At 39.2% G+C, this 21063-nt stretch overlaps 1 protein-coding gene across 2 annotated transcripts in view; it reads left to right on the top strand.

The window, feature by feature from the left end:
• The window catches only part of CDH13 (cadherin 13), a 438138-nt gene that overhangs the window by 202583 nt on the left and 214492 nt on the right, over positions 1–21063 (top strand). For both annotated transcript variants that reach the window (XM_054269469.1, XM_054269468.1), the window contains exon 5: positions 6016–6168. In XM_054269469.1, coding sequence (XP_054125444.1) covers positions 6016–6168 — 153 coding nt within the window. The remainder of the gene's footprint in view (positions 1–6015; positions 6169–21063) is intronic.

Below are 21063 nucleotides of genomic sequence, written 5' to 3'. Positions count from 1 at the left end.
CATTCACAGTTTTGTCTGAATGCCTTCAGGCGAGGAACACTGGTACCATTTGCAGCCCCTAATCAATCTTACAAAAATGCATCAAAAATATGCTAAAACCACTTTAATTCTCCCAGGCTTGTTCCTAAATCTGACACTTCCTGAGATGTTTTGCATGACAAAACTCCGAGTTAAAATGCTAAAAAGGACTCTCTTGAAAAAATCAGTGATTTGGTTTTTTTTATTTTCATAATTAATTTAATTTCAATGCCTGACTTTTTTATTCCCATGTTCTTTCTCTGAAAGTTGATATAACATTTTTCATGTTCAAGGTATTTGTATACCCCATGCCGAGTATTTCAGAATTTTATGCAGATATGAAAACACTTCAGTTTACAGATGCACTATTGTAATAATACACATGTTCCTTTTTTCCCTGTAATTTTTAAGAGAACAAGTGCAAAACAACGTGACTGAGAAGTAATTGCTACTCTTGTAATAAGAGTTTTGCCCAGTGCCACTGAGGTTTAAATGTGTATGAATATGTAAGAATAAATAACAAATAATCCACAGAAGTAAATACAGAATCCAAACTTGTTTTGGATGTTTTGGATAACATCCTGAAAGGGCACTGCCCAGATGTGCTTTGATTGATAATAGAGTGACGTTAATGGTCCATTATGCAAAAAAGAAAAAGTGGTGCCTGAAAAACATCCTGGCTTTATCCCTAACTATCACCAGTAAAGGACACAATCACTTAGAGAAGCTTTAGAATTCCTGTTAATTTTATGGGAATGAATCCACTGGATCTCCTTGCCGGTCACCTGCACATGGAGTGGATCTGGAGAAAGTTCTAATCAGAGAGAAAGCCAGGGTCAGGTTTGGCCAATGTCTGCCTTCATCAAAGAGCACAATTTGGCTTCACTTCATCTGACATTTCTTTAAAGAAGCCAGAGGTACTAATTTTTACATAATAAATTATTAAAGTCAGCAAAGTATATAAATTCCTTTCTAGCCATGGGTTTTGTATGTTTAGCTTACAGTAATGAAGACGTTTCTGTTGGTTAAAGCTTTTGAATAACAATGGGAATATTTTGCATTTGTTTTGGTTGAAAGAGTATTTGAGTCAGCATGGAGCAGATGGAGCCTTTGAGTGTAAAGAGTAATTTTCAGTATGGCAGGACAGGAAGTGTCTGTTTATTTAAACAATATCTGAACAATGGGCCTAAACCATTGTTTTGCTCTTGTAGAGCAAAGTGATTTAAGGGAAAAATAGTTCACCTTTAAATATTCCATGAATAAATTTGCTTCCTAATAGTTTAGGGGAAGCAGGAAATCCCAGAACCAAACGACCCTCCCTCAAAAAAAAAACAAACAAAACCAAACCCAAACAAAAAACAAACAAACAAAACCCCCCAAAAAATCACCCCAAAAAACCCCAACCCACTAAAAAAGAAATCCCAAACAAAACTAAAAAACACAAGGGAGACACTGTAATGCTCTGATATGAAAAGAACTGGGACATGAACCAAATATTCCTCTCTGGGGTGGGATTAATTTTCTAATTAAAAAGTGAAACTGCTATGATGCACCTATAATTCACCTGGCATCAAGAACTAAGAAATTATGGGAGTGGTTGAGGCAAACACTTCTTAAAGGGCAGAGCTGGTGACTGGGGATGGTGCTGCTTAGGACAGATTTGCTGGCACTGTAGAACTGTGAATTCTCTCTCTCAGGGCACCGTGGGGGTTTTGTGCTTCTATTTCTCTTCCTCTCTTGAGAGCACTCTGATTTACTTTTGTGATAAACCCGTAACAACAGGGGGATCACATTGCTGAGATGAGTTTGGCTCTGAGGGATCCATAATGTCAGCCCAGAAATAGCACTGGGGAAATACGTTCTGGCCATGGTTCAGCAGCAAGCAGCTCCTGTCAGCTCCCTGGTGCTCTGGGTGCTTGGAGTGTCTTTCAGCTGAGCAGGATCACAGAGCCTTTTGCTGGGCTCTGTGGGATGGATCACTTCAATTCCCAATTATTCTCTGAAGTGCCCTTGAGACGGGGAAGTGAGAGATGGCTGAGTGTCCATCTGTCGGAACCCAGTACATCCCTCTGGGTGTCCAGAGTTGCCAGGACCCCTCTCAGGGAGCTCAGAGACCCTGGCACACAGCCCAGAGCACCTGTGGGTTTGATTACGACCCATGGAGCAAATAACCAGCTTTGTATGAGGATTTGAAAGCCACAGAAGTTTAAGTAATGTAATAATAAAATTATCACTAGGGGAAAAAGTAGATTTTGGGGTTTTTAGAATAGGGGTTTTGGGGACAAGATGGAGGGACTTGGGTGTGTCCAGCCGTCCTCCTTCTCCTTCTCCTTCTCCTTCTCCTTTCTCTTTCTCCTTCTCCTTCTCTACCTCCATCTTCTGCTGTGATATTGGCACTTTGAGATTGGTTTAGAATAGAAGTTCACTGTCTAACATGGGTGATAGGTATTGCAAAGTAATTGTAAACGTGTTATGCACAGTTTTTAGTATAAAGAGATAACACCACCCTGGGGGCAGACAGTGTGCCTCTGTGCGTCCTGCTGAGCAGACCTCAGCTGGACAGGAGGAAAAACTTTTATAGATAAGATACAATAAACAGCTCTGAGACCGAGAACTGAAGAACCCCTACTTATTCTTCAAATGTGCGGGCGAGAGACTTTTCATGTGTCTCGGGGCTGCAATAAACTGCAGAACTCCTGAGATCCATCCAGTGCTGTCCTTGTGTCCTGGGTGAGGGAACAGCCTCCCCCAGCCCGTGTTGTGGTGGGATGCTCAGCTGGTGTCTATTCTGAGCCATCTGCCCACAGAATGACCTGTGAGCTCAGAGCAAGGGAGAAAGAAATAGGCAGAAATTGGGATGCTGGATGAAATATTCCTGCCTTATCCATATTCCCAGTGGGTGGCTGGTGGGGTCCTGTGCTGCCTTAAAAACCATTTCCTAAGAATGCAAAGCCTTTATCGGCAACACATAGCCACTGCCATATGGTGCAGACGTTTTCAGTATTAGAACCTGCACTGAAGTTCCTGAAGCTGTGAAAAAATTATGGAAATATCTGTTTCTGACTGGGCTCCAGGCAGCAGTGACTGTGGGATTTCATTTATGTATTTTCGAAAAGTAAAAATGAAATCCCCAAGTAAACACTGCAGCAGAAATAGCCTGGCCTTGTTTTATCACCACCAGGATATTGGGGAAGCATTGTTCTGCAAATGCATTGTGAGCTAGGAAATTTTCCTGTGAACAGGGCTGTGTTTGTGCCAGTGCTCCAAATCAGCCTTGCCAGAGGAGATGTCAGACAACCCTCCTGTTTTCTTCCTTGCTCTTGCTGAAGCACCAAACCATATGGCAAATTAAGCCTGATTTTTATTAAACTTTTCATTGTACTGAGCTGCGTGTGAACTGGGAAATGCACTTTCTTTGAACTATGCAACCATTATATAAGCATCTTAATTAGGAGCTGGGAATGCTCTCGCTGACATTCCTGGCAGTTCGCGGCTCCCTCTTGTGGCTAATTAAGCTTTTTAAAGGAACCTTCTGAAAATGACTTTTTGTGAGCCGCCCTCAGCTCCTGTGCAAACGCTGCCGTGGTGTCCCGAGCTGGGCTGGGCTCTGGGTCACAAAACCAGCCTGGAGGGGCTGGGCAGAAAATGGATACACGGATAAACTGATAAGAGGAAAAGCTCTGCCAAGGGTTGCACTGTGAATGTGACAGATCCCTGAAGTCTCCAAAAAGCTGAGTGAGCTCATCCAGTCATTTAGAAAACTTCTGTTCTCTGGTCGCTCTTCCTCCCATGCATGGTGAAGAGTTTGCAGCTGGATTGGGATGAGATGTGGGATGTGCCAGCTCCAAGGAACACAGACTTGTCAGGCACCACATTGGGATGTCTCACCATCAAATTCAAGGTGAAGAACTTTGCCAGATTTGATGTTGAGAAGAAATTTTTCCACTAGTTGGATTTTCAGAGACCACTATTACTATTACTGTTATCATTGTTATTTATCTATTTATTAGTATGAGTATTAGTATTACTACTACTACTACTACATTCTTGTTTTTCTATCCAATGTGGAGAAAAATTTCCATATGAATATCTGGGGTTTTTTTACAAATTCCCTTTCAGAGCCCAATATTTATTTTTCTTTCTTATTGTGGGTTGTTACAACTGGGACATTGTGTTTATACTACATATTAAATTTGTCATAAAAAAGCAATGTTTGGTGGAAATGGCTGTAAACACCTTTGGGTTAGATTTTGTCCTTGCTTGGAGCTGATTTCAGGACTTTCAAGCCGCTGTTCTTATAGGGGAAGGTGCACTTTCCTCATAAGAAGTCTCAGACATCAGGGCAGAAAAGAATCAATTCATCTTTTCCCTACAAAAGTGAGAAATGGTCATGACATTGCAAAATCTCAAGCATAGCTTTATGTTACGAAAAACTAAAAAAATTTTTAGGCTTGATGTAAAAAATACCAGAAATTGGTCCAAAAGTGACCTGAACAGCAGGTAGCTTTTCAGTAGGAGCCGTTAAGATCAAGTTTCATCACCAAACCAGAAGTCTCAAAGTGACTTTGCCCCTTTGTCACCTGCAGTGTTGTCTGCCTCTGTGTTTTGTCATGACTTACTCAAAAATACACAGGAAGAAAACTTCAGCCATTAATGTGTCTGAGTGTTGGAAGGAGGGAGAAAAAAATGAGGTGAAACAGGTTTTTACTTTGAAATGTCTCCCTTCGCCAAAGGGTTTGGAAAGCAAAACTTTATCTGTGAAAATGCTGATTTCCTATTTCATAACTTGTGGCAATTTTTTCTCAGTTAAAATAAAGGAACAATGATTATGGAGTTAAGTCAAAATCTCACTGCCCAGTAATCTGCAAACCAGCATTGCCCAACCCACAGCAACAGGGCAGCAAACATTTATTTCCTCAGGAACATTATTAAACAACCTGCATATTTATTATCTCAAAATTGGAGAAGGTCCAGAGTTCTAAGGCCACTTTCTCCCTTCCTCTTCCTGAGCTGTAATTCAGACCAGAATATAAATTTTTGACTTAATGTTTCTGCGGAAATCAGCAATATGAAACTGCTAGAAACAAAAGAACACAGAACAGCAGAGGGAAGAAATGGCTTGGCAAAATTGTCAGCCTAAAAGGGCAAGATTAATTTATAATCCCTCAGATTCTGGTGTATGAATACAAATTTGCAACGTGTGTAGCTTATAAGTGACATTGTGTGTCTCTGCAGGTTGGTTAATGTTACTGTCACTAATGGGACGCTGCCATGAAATTGGATTTTTAGGAATTTTGTTCTCGTGGAAAAATAAGGTGATAGTAACAAGGAGTTGCCATGCACTTGTGGATGTGTGTATATACATAAGTAGGAATTTGGGAAGTGGACTAATTTCAGCTAATTCAGAACTATTTTGGGCAGGATATTCCAATATTTTCATGCAGAGATTTCCCCCTTGATTTAAAATCCTGGAAAAGGAAGGGTTTGAAAGTGAAATGGGGGGAGGGAAAATAACCCAACCTGAAAGTAGTGTGTAATGACTTCACAATGACTAATTAAATATTGTATGATAGTTCTCTGGTATGGTAAGGGTTGTGAAATAACAGTGCATCTTGGCAATCAATACAAAATGCTTTTTTTGCAAGTTTGTAGCTGTTCTATCAATTTAACTAGAAAGAAGAAATAGCATTAAATGAAATGTCAAATTCTAGGCATAGAATGAATTCAGTGATGGAATAACAGAAACTTTAAGTAGTGAAATTGAAGACACTAAAGTTAAGATAGGAACTGGCCAAGAACATGAGTAGCTTTTCCAGGGTTTAACACAAAAATTGCATAGTGTCTTATGAATGATTGAAATAATATTTTATGATTTTACTTTTTATTGGCAGGGAACATAGCTCAGCATTAGTTGAAAGACCAAAATGACTTATGTGGTTTTAGGATGAGTTTAAAAGATTTTACAACGTGGCCCATCTCTTGTTTCCTGCCATGCAGGTCATCAGAAGTGAAGGGACAGAGGGAGTGAAGTTTCGCCTCTCTGGGAAGGGAGTAGATCAAGACCCAAAAGGAATTTTTAGAATCAATGAGATGAACGGGGAGGTCTCGGTGACCCGAACACTCGATCGAGAAGCGATTGCCAATTACGAGGTGAGTGCTCAGAGATAACATCTCTGCTCTGTGTTGATAGCATGCATTTTCTGAATGTGCATTTGCTCCTGAAAGATCTGCAGTTAAATTGAAGACTCAATTGAAGCCACTGTGCTAGGAAATTTCAAGAACTGTTGGAAATGGTAAATGTGTTTGTTTTTCATGCAATTGAAATTTGTCTGCTTTCTGCATGGACTTTTTGTCATTTATCTTCAGTGGAAATGCTGTCTGAATGTTGTGTATGCATTTGATTTGTGAATAGAAAATTTTGTTTTGACAAAGGAAGATCTTTTGGGGAAGTTGTCGCTATGGTAGTACAGAATTATATATTTTTATTGTCAAACGGTCAATTGAAACTACCATTGAACTCCATTTTTAGCAGTGGGTGTCTTTAATAGAGATAAAGAAGATTCTGATGATATGAAAATGTTACATATGAAATGTACATCAGCTAGAGAGGTCTTACTAAAGATTCTATTCCTTGTCAATAGAAATGTTTCTCTCCATTGAATACCCAACAAATGATATCCGAAACCTGAAAAACAACTGCCCCACCTTGTCCCAAAATGCATAAAATAAACAGAGGACCTGTCAATTCACGTTTTCCATCCAGCCCTGGGAATGTGCACTCACAGCACTTGCCCCTGGCTCATGGACCTCTGTGTAGGAGGTGTGTCCCACCTCTGGCAGAGGGAGCACAAGGTGCCCTCTCCCTGTGGGACACAGGCTTGGGGACAGTCCTGGCTGCCAGCCCTGACCCCTCGCTTTCACCTCCCGCAGTGTCATTATCACCATTTTTATCTCCCGTGCTGTTTCCTTCCTCCTCTGGGAGAGTTTCCCAGTTTGGTGATGGGTCCTACTGCTCAACCAGCACTGCTAAAATTTACCATATGCTGGTTTTCAACACGTAAACATCTCCTTCCTATCTGGGGCTGCAGTGAAATGTGTGCTAAGCACTTGCACAGGATTTATGGGAGTTGCTGACGTCCTCCTTGCAAGAAAAACATTGCAGTTTCTCTTTTTAACGTTGTTCCTTGTCTTCATTTGCCAGCTGTTTCTTATTTTATCAGTGGATTTCCACCTTAATGTGTTGAGTATAAACCTTGAATATTTTTTCTGCTGGAAAATCATAGTAGACTTTTCAACTTTATGCAGCAAACCACAAATGGCCCTCATATCTGATCTGGCAAAAGACACACTTAAATTAAGACAAACCATTTCCCTAGAGGAGGCTCTTTGAAGCAATGTAAGTTATGCACAAAAATGTCATATAGCAGGTGAGCAATGAGCATTGTGAATGTACAGCCTGAGAGGCTGTGATGCTTCCTGAGATGTTGTCCTGCACTCTGCTCAGCAGCTCACCCCCATCCTGCAGCAAAAAATGGGCTTGGAATGTTCTGAAGGAGAACCCTCAACCTGATTTCTCTGTCTCAAATCCAGCCCATTATTTTCCACTAAAAATGTATCATGGAGTCAGGAAGACAACAGGATTTTCTCCCTGATTTCCTTGGTACACTGAAAGGTGAACAATCTGAAATATCCTTGAATTTCTCTCAAAGAAGTGTTTTGTGGTTTTGTTTGAGCTTCCCCCTGCCCAGCACTGTGGTACTGAAAGGAAAAATTCAAAGCAAAATGCAAACAAGTAAAGAGATCATTGTGAATTAATACAAGATCTTTGCAAACCATCAGAATATCAAGTGTGTAATCAGAGGTGGGGGAAGGATGAAAAGATAAAATCTGTTTGAGTCCTTCAGCTACACCAAGGGATGCTCTGCCTGAGCACTGATTTATTTCCTCAGAATATTTTAAAGTAGCTAAGAATATTTATTCTGTTATTTTTTTTTTCACTGAATGTTTGAAAATTTGGGTTTGCTGCCCTCTTTCTCCTGGAGGAATGCTGAAAAACTTGTAGGAGTTGTCTGGATTCATAACTAGAGGACATGATTAAATTAGAGAGTATCAAACTCTACACAGACAGCTTTGTTCATTGTTTGTGTTAATCCCTTCTTTCCCTGTTTTTTTATTTCTAGTAAAAGTTAGAAAATATTTTAAAATAGAGTGAAAACATCTGTCTGAGGGTCAGGGCCTGGCAGTCTTTTCAGTGAAGCTCATTTGTGTGGAATTTGTGTTTTCAGATGAGTTTAAAATTTGGTTTTTAGCAAAGGAACTCAAACTGCCTAGAGGAATGCAAGGCAGCTTGTATTAACCACACCACCCTCACCCTCTGAAATAAATTTATTAATCCACTTGGTTTATGAGTTTATTTCCTGTGGAACTTTGTGATTTGTGTTCTTAAAGCCCAAGGAATGTCAGTCAGCTTCAGTTTGAAGTGAAAGCTTCTTGTGAAGAGGAGCAGGAGGAGTCAGGGATGATGTTATACCCAGCAAAGCTAGAATGTGCTAGAAAATTGTGTAGCAACTCCTTTTCCTCCTGGAGAGGTTTGTTAAAGAGCATCCTGATAGGAATTCTGCAGGTCAGAGTACAGCCATGGATTTACATGGAATGGTTTTACTTTGGGGCTTGCTGGAGCTTGTTGACAAAACTGCTAAATGATGCTCTGAAGTGGGGCTTAAGCAGGCTCTGGGCACGTTGTGGAATTGCTTCTGGGCTGCTGAGATAAGAGGGAGCCCAGAGCCCCTATTTAGTGGGAGCAAAAGGTGTTGCATTGTATAAATATGCTCTCAAGCATGTTTGGTTTTCTCTCGAGATTTGAATAAATCAGACTAAGTCAGACATTTCAGACAATGACAAATAGTTTATTTTTTATTATTAATAGTTTATTTGCTGTTGGAAAATGCAGATGTGGAAAAACAGATGAAGGAGATTGGTGGGGATTTTTTAGCCCAAATGGATTTTCTAACCCAAATCAGTGAGGTGCACGCCATCGAAAACTTGCCCACAATTTATAGAAATTCAGAGTCAACTTCAGACCCATAGCCTTTTCGGATTCCAGCAGAGCAGAAATATTAGTGACTTTTCAGTTCTTTCCTTGAGCAAAAAAAAAAAAAAAAAAGAAAAGAAAATCAAGTGCTTCTGTAAAGAGATGTGATAACAGCAAAAGGATTGCAGTGAAGCTGGAAGGCTACTTGTGCTCAGTGTTGATAAAACCCCAATGAATTAGGACACAAAGGGTCAAACAGAGGGCCAGTGAAAATAGAAGTCTGAAAACCAGTGATTATGGGGAAAATTGTTATTTAAAACCCCTGGGTTAATTTTTAAAACCTCACATTTACCTGGGCAATGTATTTATAGGCAGAAAGCAAAGAAAAGCAGGAAGAGCTGTGGAGGTTGATTGCCGCTGCCAAGATGACAAAAAGTTTCCAAGTTACAAGAACTCTGTTCTTTACTCCAAGTTAGGTGGGTCCAGAAGAACTGGCAAAAATATTCCATTATTTTTTTATTGTTCATGCATGAGATTTGGGGTTGGGCATTCCCTGGGTCCAGGACAGAGCCTCCAGGTGCAGCAGCTCATTTCCCATCACTTCCAAATGCTCAGAATCCCTGCAGCAGTGAAATCCAGTCCTGCAGCCCCTAAAGCATCAGTGGCAAAGTGCCATTGGGGTTTTCCAGCTGGGACTCGAGCTTTTAAAGGGTGCTGCCATCGTTGAAAGGCAACAAATGTCTGTGGAAATGAAATAATCAGAAGGTGATCCTCTGCAAGCATGAAATGAAGCAGCTTGATAAAACTGTGTGCAAATTAGAGCTGTGACCAAATTTACCTAGGCAATTTGAACTGCTAATGAAGAGTTAGTTTTAATTATTTTTTAAGTAAAGAGCTTTATTTGTTTTTTAAAAAAATCCTTGACAATCAGAGGTGTGAAATCAGCCCTCAGCTTTTTTCATAATGGCAGATGACACTTCTGTGAAAGGATGCCTTGCAACTGGTAGTGACAGACTGAGATATTTAGAAAACTTATGTTAACAGGGCTGAAAAGCAAAGTGGGAGTGTGCAGTTCTATGAAGAATTGTTTCTATATGTTGGCTGACATGTGGGCTGAGAGGAGGGTGAAGATTCCAGACCCATCAGCAGCTCTGTGCTGTGAGCTGCCTCACTTTAGGGACCGAGTCCCAGTTGAGGGTGAGGCTGCTGCCCTAATGGGCTCAATTTCCCTGTTTAATAAGCAACAAACAATGGCAATGCTTCACAATGATGAGGAAAACCAGCTTGGTCAGGTGCTGAGGAGCATTTTGTGGGAAAGATTTGTGAGTGCTTTAATGCATTTTTGCAGATAAGGGAAATGTTGCTGTAGCAAAAGCCTGGAAGTGAATGGCTGTAATTTATCTGTGCAGGAGAAGGAATTTCTCGTCTGTGTAAGTCCATTTTAGTGCAGCCACATCCTTTTTGGGATGATTTATCATCCCCTGATGCTGAATCTCTGCTGATGCTGGCTGGAGATCTATGGACAGCACACAGAAACACGCTGCTCTTTCAAAAGGAAAATCACACTTTTGCTTCTAACTTCAATAAAAATGTAAAAATGCACTTAATCCTGGTTATCTGCACAGGCAGATTTGTCTGGAGTGGAACTGATCTGCTCTGTTCTGAGCTGGAACCAGCTGATGGGAAATGTCAGACCCTAGTATTATCTCCTACTAATATCCCCAAAAAAGGAAGGCACTCAGTCTTTCATGGCAAGAAGTTTGGTCATGTAGAGATGTACATTGCAGTAAAATGTGCTTGATTTAATTAAAGAATCATTAATACACAGATCAAGCCTGTTAAAATACTGGTGATTTCAAATTACATAAAAAAATCATGGAGTAATAGCAGAGTTCAAAGTTTCAGGGAGGAATTCTGACTATTTAGCAAAGGGAAATGAAAGAAAATTTGACTGTAAAAAGAAAAAAAGTTATTGTGAAAGTATAAAACGTAATTATTAATCAGATAGAGAATTATTTATATAAATGAGCTGCGGTCAGATCAACTGAAATACAGATGAAAATTCTGTCAGGGGAAAAGATCTCTGTAGCCTGTTTTGTATGTTATATGTAGGGAGTGCAGGAGATAAATGTTTTTTCCTTCATATTGCTGAGTTTTTATTTTATATTCATCAGTATGCTCACATGTTGGGGCTGCAGGTAAATTCAGAAAGGACCCTTCAAAACAAAAAAAACTGGAGGCAGAAACAAACCCAGCAGAAGCAAAATCCTGGATCCTTCAGCGAGACCCATATGGGCAGACTCCTGAATCAGTGGGAAACTTTCTGGCATTGATTGTTTACAAGGTCAGAGCCAAGGTGATCACCAGAACCGTGGGCATAAATCAAATATTTGAGCACATAAATTTTAAGTGGAGCCACATTTCTTAAAACTATGATTTAAAGAATTGCTTGTGCAGCTAAGATGGAAATGGGATTTCCAGCTACTGGAAATATTTCTCTCCCAAAGTTGGTTTATGGCATAAAGAGGAAATCTGACAAGAAGTGAAGCTAAAATTCATGTCATTGTTACTTATTTTGTCTTGGGGGAACAAAATATTCTATATGAACTCTGTAATTTACCATATCTTGTTCATTTTTACTGGCAATATTCTATTCAATAAATACTGTATGTAAATCAATAGCTCCTAATGTTATGAGATATCAGCAGGGAGCTGTGATTCCTTTCAGAAGGCAGTAACATCCTCATTTTATTTCTGGGGAAAGCCTGCAAAAGTCAACAGTTGGTTTTGTTGGAGGGCATTTGCTTTATTCAGAGCTCTGACTGCTTGCCTGGCTTTGCCATCCCTGCTGTTCAGCAGCCCTGGTGTGTCATTTGGATCAGGAACAGAGAGGAATTCTGGAAAAAGGAAAAATCAGCAAAGTTTTGGGTATAACCTATAACTGTCAAGGCAGTGGGCTTGGATTTCCATCCTAGAAATAACACACTCTCCAAAGACCAGGAAAAATGAGTATTTTCTTATTGAGGAGTGGGAGAGTGGAAATGCAGTAGGAACTTTGGGAAAATGTGAGTTTATTGAGATAGTAACAAATGGCATTAAATTTATTTGCATGGTGGTTAAGTTTTGTAGGTTTTTGTCTGTTGTTTTGTTGATTTGGTTTTTTTTTTTAAATTATTTTCTAATAGAACACTCCCAGAAAGAATAATGAAGTGTTCAGTAAAACACAAGGAGACTAATAATATTTTTGTCATGTTATGTTAATTATCTATGAAACCACTTTTGTTATTATATATTAATTGCATTTCAAGACATTTAAAAGTCATCATGATACTTCTTTGCTGGTTTTGTTATTATATATTAATTGCATTTTAAGGCATTTAAAAGTAATCATAATGCTTCTTTTCTTTTTAGCATGATTGGTTTATTTGTTTCTTTTCCCTATTAGTATTAAAATAACCCTCAAAATTCCTTGCTGAGGCCTCACTGTTCTGGGTACAACAACAACATCCAGAAAAACATTTTGCCCTTTCCTCAGAACTTGTGTTTTCCTGTAGGAAAGGAAGGAATCTTAGGAGCTCATGGGAAAGATGGAAACATCTCTTTTTTCTGGTTGGTGTTTTTCCTACTTGGGTAGGAAATCTTTATCTGCTCATGAACCTTTCTTAAACCAGCCAGACTCACAGCCAACAATGGGTTAAATAGAAATTATTATGATTATTTTTGTCTTTATGAATGGCAAGGAGGATCTTTTTTCATCTCTTATTAGGTGTAAATTGTTATTGGTTTCTTTTCTGGAAAACTGCACAAGTTCTGAGTTTCCTGATCCTTTCCTAGAGATTGATGAAATGTTGCAGTGGAAATTTTGGCACAGAGCACCTGTACTGTGGCTCAAGACAAAGTCTTGAAGGTTTGGCCTTGCTAATTTAATAGTAAGCTTTTTGTCATCCATCATAACCTTCAGAATGTAATACAGACTTTTTTGTTGGCTGCTCAAACCTCCATGCGTCTTGTTCCCCACAACATAGAAACAATTCTGTCTTATTTAGATATTCATTCAAAATTCAGAATTTTAATGTCCTAATTGCTGCAAAGACCTTGATTTCTATGGCCTAAAGCTGGAAATGTGAGTCCATGACTATCTATACCTTCTGTTTCTAAACAAGACAGATGTGGTCTGTGATAAGTTTATTTTTTCCTTTTCTTTTTTACTTTTTTAAGAACTGACACAATGAATTCATGATATTTTTGTCAATAATTCCTGGTGTGCAGCAAGAGGAGCTGCTGCCTCCTTTCTGACCTCTTGTTCCTTACAGACCTGAAGAAAACCACATTACCTGTCTTATCCTTTCCTGCCATCTTCTTTTCATTTTCCACCTTCTTGCTCTTTTTCCCTTGCATTTTTAACTTCATTCCACAACATTTTACTCCCCATCCTTCTTGTTGTTTTATGTCATTCACTTCCGCTTTCCCTGCACTCTGCATTTCCTTTTTCACACCCTGACCTGTTTTCTGCTCTTTATAAATCATGTTTCAAGGGGAGCACACAACCATCATCTGAGCACAAATTTGTTTGAGTTTTGTAGAACCTTTCCACTGTCTTTGCAAAAGCGGTGCTGCTTTATCCATTCTGATCAGCTGGGCCCATAAATAAATCCCTTTAGAAGCCTCTGTTCCAAAAATCTTTGACTTCACATTGCTTACTAAGGGACTTAAACATTTCTGCAATTTTGGTGAAATAGTCCAGGCTGTAAACATCTGATGCTAAGAAAATTTCAGTGGAAAATTGAACTTTGTTTCCATGTTAATACCTTCCAGTCTCCACCACCAACTTATGGGTATTAATTGAAGAAGTTCACAATTATCTGGAAATTGCTAGCATTCAGTTTATTCAAGTAATTCTGATACCAAGTTCTGTCAGCCCTGGAATTGTGGTTTGCTCAAAAGTGAGCATAGACCACCTGATATAATAATTAGTTCTGTGGCTTCAGAACTGTGAGTTTAATGCTTGATCTCTGTAGAATTATTGTAGGATAATGGGTCATTATTTTAAAGCTGTGTCTGCATGTGTTTGGGGCAAAAGAACTAACCAGGTTTTTAATTTTAATACAGAGGTAAGCTTTAATTTAATAGTCTATTCTTGCAAAATCTGTGAGAAAAAATTGTATATAATTAAGAAATAGGGATGCTTCAAGCAATTGTGGACTCAGTGAGTTACTGTAACATCATTAGAGGGAATTAGGCTTCAAGTGAGAAAATTTAAATACCTTTGCCCAGTTGAATGTGCAGTTATCTTCAAAATCCAATCTTTTGGTATCTGTTCTTTTATACACCAAGCTTTAGGAGTCCTTATATAATTCAGCACTTCTATAGGACCCCAAACACAGCCTGTTCATTGTTAAGCATTTTTAACATGTCCCCAAGATATTTTGGGGAGGAACGACACTGTGGACCATGGGGGTCTCCATTATTGAAATGGTACAAAAATTACTGTGGGCTGGAAAATAAATTAAAAATAACAGAAGATTGGAGTCTAGAATCCAACTGGCCAGGTGCCCTCCAAAGTTTTTGACTGCTGCATTTTAAGTCCACTGCAGGGAGTCACCTTCATCCCAGCCCAGGGTAAGGCAGATGTGGGTGGGTGACAGTGACATTCCATAGTTTGGTCTGTAGAAATGAATTTAGAAGCCTTTGTGGGCTGTTTCCCCCACAGCCCAGAATCTCTCAGCTGTCACCACCCTGCTGGAATTCCTGCAGCTCTGAGCCTCGGGGGCACCACTGGGCCCTGCAGCTGCAGCTCAGCCCACAGATGCTGCAGGAGCAGAAACAAAACCCATTTTCCCCTGGTGTCACAGGTGAACAGGTGTTTGCAAGAAATAAAATGATTTTTTAACGTAGTTCTGACTGATGCATTCACCAAGCAAGCAATAAGAGATTAACTTCTATACTTGTCCATTTTAATAAAATATAGCTGCACATCCCTCTGCTGCACATCTGTGTGTTCCAGCTGCTTTTTTGCTATTCTTTGACTAAATACCTCCAAATATGTCCAAAATATATGTCACTGCACAAACACAAATGTATGATTTCATAAACCCTAAGTGCATCCTTCTAACCTGGTTTCTGGGGGGAGAATTTTTGATCCACAATATCTAAACTCTGGAAATCTTTTTGGCTGTTAGGTATTTAATTCTTTAAAATGAAAATAGGACAGGACTTGATAGGTGGAATTCAGAAAAACCACTAACTGTGATGAAACTCATAAAAATGTAAGTTTTTAGCACTGCACACTGCAAGCAGAGCAGTGAGAATTCCTCTTTTTTCCTTTATTAGTTGTTTTTGATGGAAATATTCATGGAAACAACTGATTCTTCTGTGTTCACATTTTTCTTTCTTTAGATCTATTTCACTGCATAAGAGCAAACAAGTGAGAGAGGTTGAAGGAATTTAGTTATAAATATTTAGAGAACACTCATGAGGAGACTTCTAATATTATGGAAATTTTACTTTGCCATGATTTTATTTGCATGTAAATGATAAAAGCCTTGCTGTATTTATCCTTGTTTACTCAGGTCATAACTAATTATTTCTTAATTAGACAAATTCCTTAAAATTAAGCTACATTTATGTAAGTGTCTTGGTTTATTTTTCCTCCTCTAGTAGCTCATTAACAGGAGACGTGACTTTAGTTTAGGAACTTTCAAGAGAGAATTTGCTGATATGAGTTCATGTAGAGCACCATATGTTTAGACTCGTGGTGGAACTTTTTGCTTTTTGTTTTGAGGGGTTTTGCATTTTTTCTGTAGAAAATAGAACAGGTGGAGAATAGAACAGGTCCCAGTAGCTGCTGGCAAAGCCTCTTGTGCAGGTGTGAGACTGGAAGGTTTCAAGGACAGTCACTGGAATCCTGACCCTTTGAGGTCACCCCATAAGGACGTTGTTTCCTCTCATTTTTGTAATCCTTAAAACATTTTTTCCAAACTTTTTTTTGTCTGCCAGGGCTCGGAAATGCTTTAAGCTCTTCCAAAGTCCAACACTAAAATATAAAACAGCATCAGAGTCCAGTTGGGACTGAGGGCTTGTGAGTGGGAAAGGGGGGGAAATATTGGGGAAGGTGATGTGGAACCAGAAAACTCCATCTGAAATGGTTCTGTGCATGAAAAACCTTGAGAAATACAAATTATTTCTTCTAGTTTTGTTATTAACAAGTGTGATGTGCTGTACCCTGCTCCCCACCTGCATCTGCAGTTAAAATTTGCAAAGCAGAGAGTTCATCTTTGCAGAATTGTTCACAACCTCTGTTCTCGACATTATTCTTAATATTTATTTTACATACTGGCAATTCAGATATCTGAATGTAAGTAATTCAAAATACCTATTATCTATTTAAGGCTCTGTTATTATACATATTTCTTAAATGCATTATGTATCCATAAAAGAGGTGATCTGTTTTCATATACAGAGTACAGATTTTATTTGTGGATGGGAACAAATAAAGCAATGTACTACAGTCACATTTCTGTTAGATTCAGAAGATTTAATAGAGTAATAATAATGTAAAATAACAGGATTAGATTTACTATCTAGAAATTACTGAGAGGGAGGAAAATCATGACAGTTTTAAACTACCAATTTTTCTTGTTGTCTAAAACAACCTGTAAAAAACTTCCATTTTTTTCATTGCTGCTAAGGAAACATAGTGGAGAGGGCAAAAAAATGGATAAAGAAATTGTTCTAAAAATAACATATATTGCCCAAATGCTGTGAAATTTTGTTGTATTTTTTATTTTCCCCTCTAAAGAGGACATTTGCTGTAGCAGAATGCCTTACTCTCTTTGCAGTTCTCATGAACTTCTAGTTTCCCTGTGACCAGTGGGACGTTCTCTTCCTCAGGGAGGGCCTGATTTCCCTCAGGGATTCTTATTCCCAGAAACTTGAGCTTTTCCCTCAGAAAGAGTTGCAGTCTTTGTCAAGCCAAAAATCTAGAGCTTTCAAGAGAAATTTGGTGGGAAACCAGCGATTGTGGTACTTGTTGGGCCTGACATGTTCCTAAGTTGGAATTTTGGGATGCCATGGCTGTGCTGAGTGTGAGTTGCAATGACCTGAAGGAATTGTGGAATTGCTGTCTACAAACCCAGCCAAAGCACCAAAGCATCAAAGCCTGTGATGGTCCTGCCCTCAGGAGACCTGGTTCTCCAGATATTTCACTACCTTGTGATGCCTCAGGTTTTAGTTTTTATATTTTCCACATTCGATGCTGCTTTAGTGTGTGGGTCTGGGTTCACATCAGGGGATGCTGAGCTCTGTGCACAGAGCAGGGAGACAAAACAATTCCTGCTCCAGCTGGGCACCAAGGACAAATGATCCAAATCTCAGCCCCAAGAGCACAAACACCGTGGGCTGGAGAGAGAAAAACAAGCAGGGTGGGACTGCAGGGGCTAAAGCTGGAATGGGACAATGAACTGCAAGGTGCAAATGGAGCAGAACTGATCCAAGGGAGAGACCCCGGGAACGCTCGTGCATTTTGGGGCCATTTTGGTTCATTTTAGGTTCATTTTGGGGCCATTTTGGTTCATCTTGGGTGCAGTCCTGTCTGGGCTTTTGTGCTGCCCAAGGTGGATCCATGGAGGAGATTCTTTTAATAAATCCCTGCTTTATTCTTTAGCTCTGTCCAGCCTCTGCTCCCGCTCAGCCCTCCCAAGACATCACTGGTCCCCCAGCTTGGTGGGACACACACATGGCACTGCAAATTGGGAGACTCTAACTCATTTGTGCCCTTTAACATCTCCACAGTGCCTCAGTTTGAAAGACACCCTACATTCTGCCAGGTCTAAATTGCAAAATTAGCAGTCCCTATTAATTTCCAGGTACTGAGTCATCCAATGATAGTGATCTCCAACTCCTGTTCAGCCTGTATGCAATTGATATGTGCAATATATTTATTAGAGATTTGATTTAAAGTGATGCAGGTGTTTGAGGATATGCATTTAATTTCATTTCTGCCCTGGGAGCTTTGATCAGTGCTGTGCTCACTACCTCTGCCACGTGCTTTGAACTTGTGGATGCAAGCATATAAATAATTTCCCATGTCAATTCCTGGCTCATCCAGCCAGGCTGATATATGGAAGGCAAGTTGTCTCCTAAAATCCTGTCAGTGGGATTAGTGAATTGATCAGTTGAATTCTGAATTAAAATTACAATTAAAGGCAAAATTGTATCTCTTAGCATTCAAGTCATTTGCTCAAAGTGTAACAGTCAGATTACAGGATTAGACCAGGTTTTTATTATGAATAAAAACTGTTTTCAATAACCTTTTCTTTTTTTTTTTCTGTTTGTAAATCAATCTCTTAGATTATTAGCAATTACTAAACAGAAAAGATGTAATAATTTTTTTCAGTTCTTCAGCGTAAAGAGGGAATTCCATTGATTTTTGAAAATACTGATGATGTGATTCAGGGAACATAATTACCTCCAAATGCCATCAGTAACATATAAGGATTTTTTTTTTCCCATTAGGTTCAGCTCAAAGTATTTAAAATGACAATATGGGCACTGTATATTAAATTGCAGTTACTATTTGCAGGTTATTGATATATATTTTGATATAACAGACTCAGGACATTTGTCAGGCATGAACCTTTGCATTTGGGCCAGAATCTTCTATGATGACAGTGAAAATTCCTTTTCCTTTTCCTTTTCCTTTTCCTTTTCCTTTTCCTTTTCCTTTTCCTTTTCCTTTTCCTTTTCCTTTTCCTTTCCCTTTCCCTTTCCCTTTTCTTTTCCCTTTCCCTTTCCCTTTTCCTTTCCCTTTCCCTTTCCCTCCTCTTGGTGTACAAGTTCTTTCTGAACATATTTCCATGATTTATTCTATCTCCATCATCCAGCTTTCACAACCTGGCTCTGAGCTTGTCCCGTGTTGTTGGAAATGGCCCCAGAACAGGAATTTTAGACCCCATCAGGCCCTGGAGAGTTCCTGTATTTTGCTCCCCTCACCCCGTGGCCATGCAGAGCACATTCCAACCCCACAGAAGTATTTGGAATGATTTAATATCTGCTGCTCCTCACACAGCACCAGCACTGACTGAACTGCAGCTCTGCTGGAGGATCCTTTGCTCCTGCTGATATTATCATCTTGGTTAAGTGAGAAGCAAATGCGCTGCTAGGAGCTACTTGGGCTTAATTTTTGCTATTCAGCACCATAAATTACAGTATTTTATGGCCACTGTAAAAGGTGTGATTTGAACCAATTATGCATTCTGCTCTAAATCCCCAAACTTTGGAGAAGCATGTAATTATGGAAAGTCATTTCCACCGGGTCAATTCACTCTTATCTGTTCACAGAGAACACCAGGACATGTGTGTGAAGTTAATAAAGCATCATTTTAAACTAGATTTATTAAAGCTGCTTATTAATGAGAATGTTTTCCTTTTCAAAGCTCAAAACTTGCCACGTGTGAGTAGCACAGAGAATTTCCCAGCTTCTGCACAAGCACAATCTCTTTTCTTTATTCTGAAGAGGGATGAAATTGAGGTGTTAGGACAAATGGGAAGGAAGCAGAGGTTCGATAGAATTTGGAGATTAAATGTATAATTTTCAAAAATACCCACAAACAGCCAATCAGCCTTTATGTAACTCTACAGCCCACTGATTTCAGTGTTAGACACTTAGGATCTCTTGGTACAAGATTTAACTCTTTAAAAGATGTGGTAGATTGTCACCCAACTTTCTGTAATTTTATAGGACTTTGTGCAATTTTTTTGTACAGATTTTTTTTAGAGTTAAATATACAGGGAACTAAATGCTCATTTTTTCTTGGGTAGCCTGGGTTTGAATTTTACCTGTCTGTTGATTCAGCTTTGGTTGTAACTTTTTTCTAACAGTTAGAAATCCAGAGGATTTAAAGAACCATGTCCTGAAGGTGTTAGGATCAGGTTTCTTTCTTTCCTTGTGCTCTCACCCTCAGACTCACAGAATTGCTGTTTAAGGAAGGGCACCATTGCACTTAGGAGTAATAAATGTTGATTTACTCTATGAGTAATGAGAAGTGGTGTCACACACGTGGCTCAGCAGTGGTGATGTGGCGATGAACTCATGGGTGGTGTCTTAATGTCTGTCTTTGGAGCTGAATAATTACATCTGCATCCAAAATTAAACTAAGACTAGCCATTGCCTAACTGCTTCCCATTGAGACTATAATGGATTAGGCCAAGCCCTAATAATATCAGGATTGTTCATGAGCCACAGTGCAACTTCTAAAATGTAAAAGGACAGAAAAAATAGATGATTCAAACTGAACTCTGCTAAAAAGCAGCAGTTTAATCCATTAAGTATGGTGCTGGCCAATAGATGTGATTTCTTCTTCTACGTGTGTGGTGGCATTTTTAACTAATAATTTTCATTGTTGACAAGCATTTGAAAAGAAAACTGAATGTAACATTTGGTATTTAAAAAAAAAAAAAGAGATGCACAATTTTTCAAGAGCTTTTCTATATGGGAATGGTTACAGAGTGCACAGTGCAGTAAAGAATTTGGCTGGTTGCATTTGGAAGCTGTGTGGCTGTGACAAGCACAGTTTCTCAGGAAGCAAAGATCTGGTGTTCTGTCTGAGAAACACACAGCACATGAGGTGCCAGGTCCAATTAACAGTCTGATGGTGGTAAATCCATTATCCTTGGAAAGAGAGGCCACCACCAGGAGACATTAATTCAATTTGACACCAACTGGGGTGTTTATATACAGCTAATTGCAATGTCAGACATTCTGCTCTAATTGAGTTTAATTGTGGCAAAATTGGAGTTAATTAAAAGTTAATGGTATAGAGCACATCGTGTTATTATAAACTATGGGTACATGTTTCATATCCTTATTATTGTTGTTAAAACGGTGCTTTCAATTACTGTGCCTTGTATTGGCACTTTGGAAATGGGCTGTAATTGTTTTGACATCACTGAAAGTTATTGTTCTGAGGAGGCCTGAAGAAATGTGTTTGCTAAAAAGGCTTGGCCAAGTTTAGGTT

This window comes from Melozone crissalis, unplaced genomic scaffold (genome assembly GCF_028551555.1).
Source record: "Melozone crissalis strain CALT ecotype California unplaced genomic scaffold, PUWL_Pcris_2 ptg000007l_1, whole genome shotgun sequence".
Taxonomy (NCBI): Eukaryota; Metazoa; Chordata; class Aves; order Passeriformes; family Passerellidae; genus Melozone; species Melozone crissalis.
This window is presented reverse-complemented; position numbering and strand designations above follow the sequence as displayed.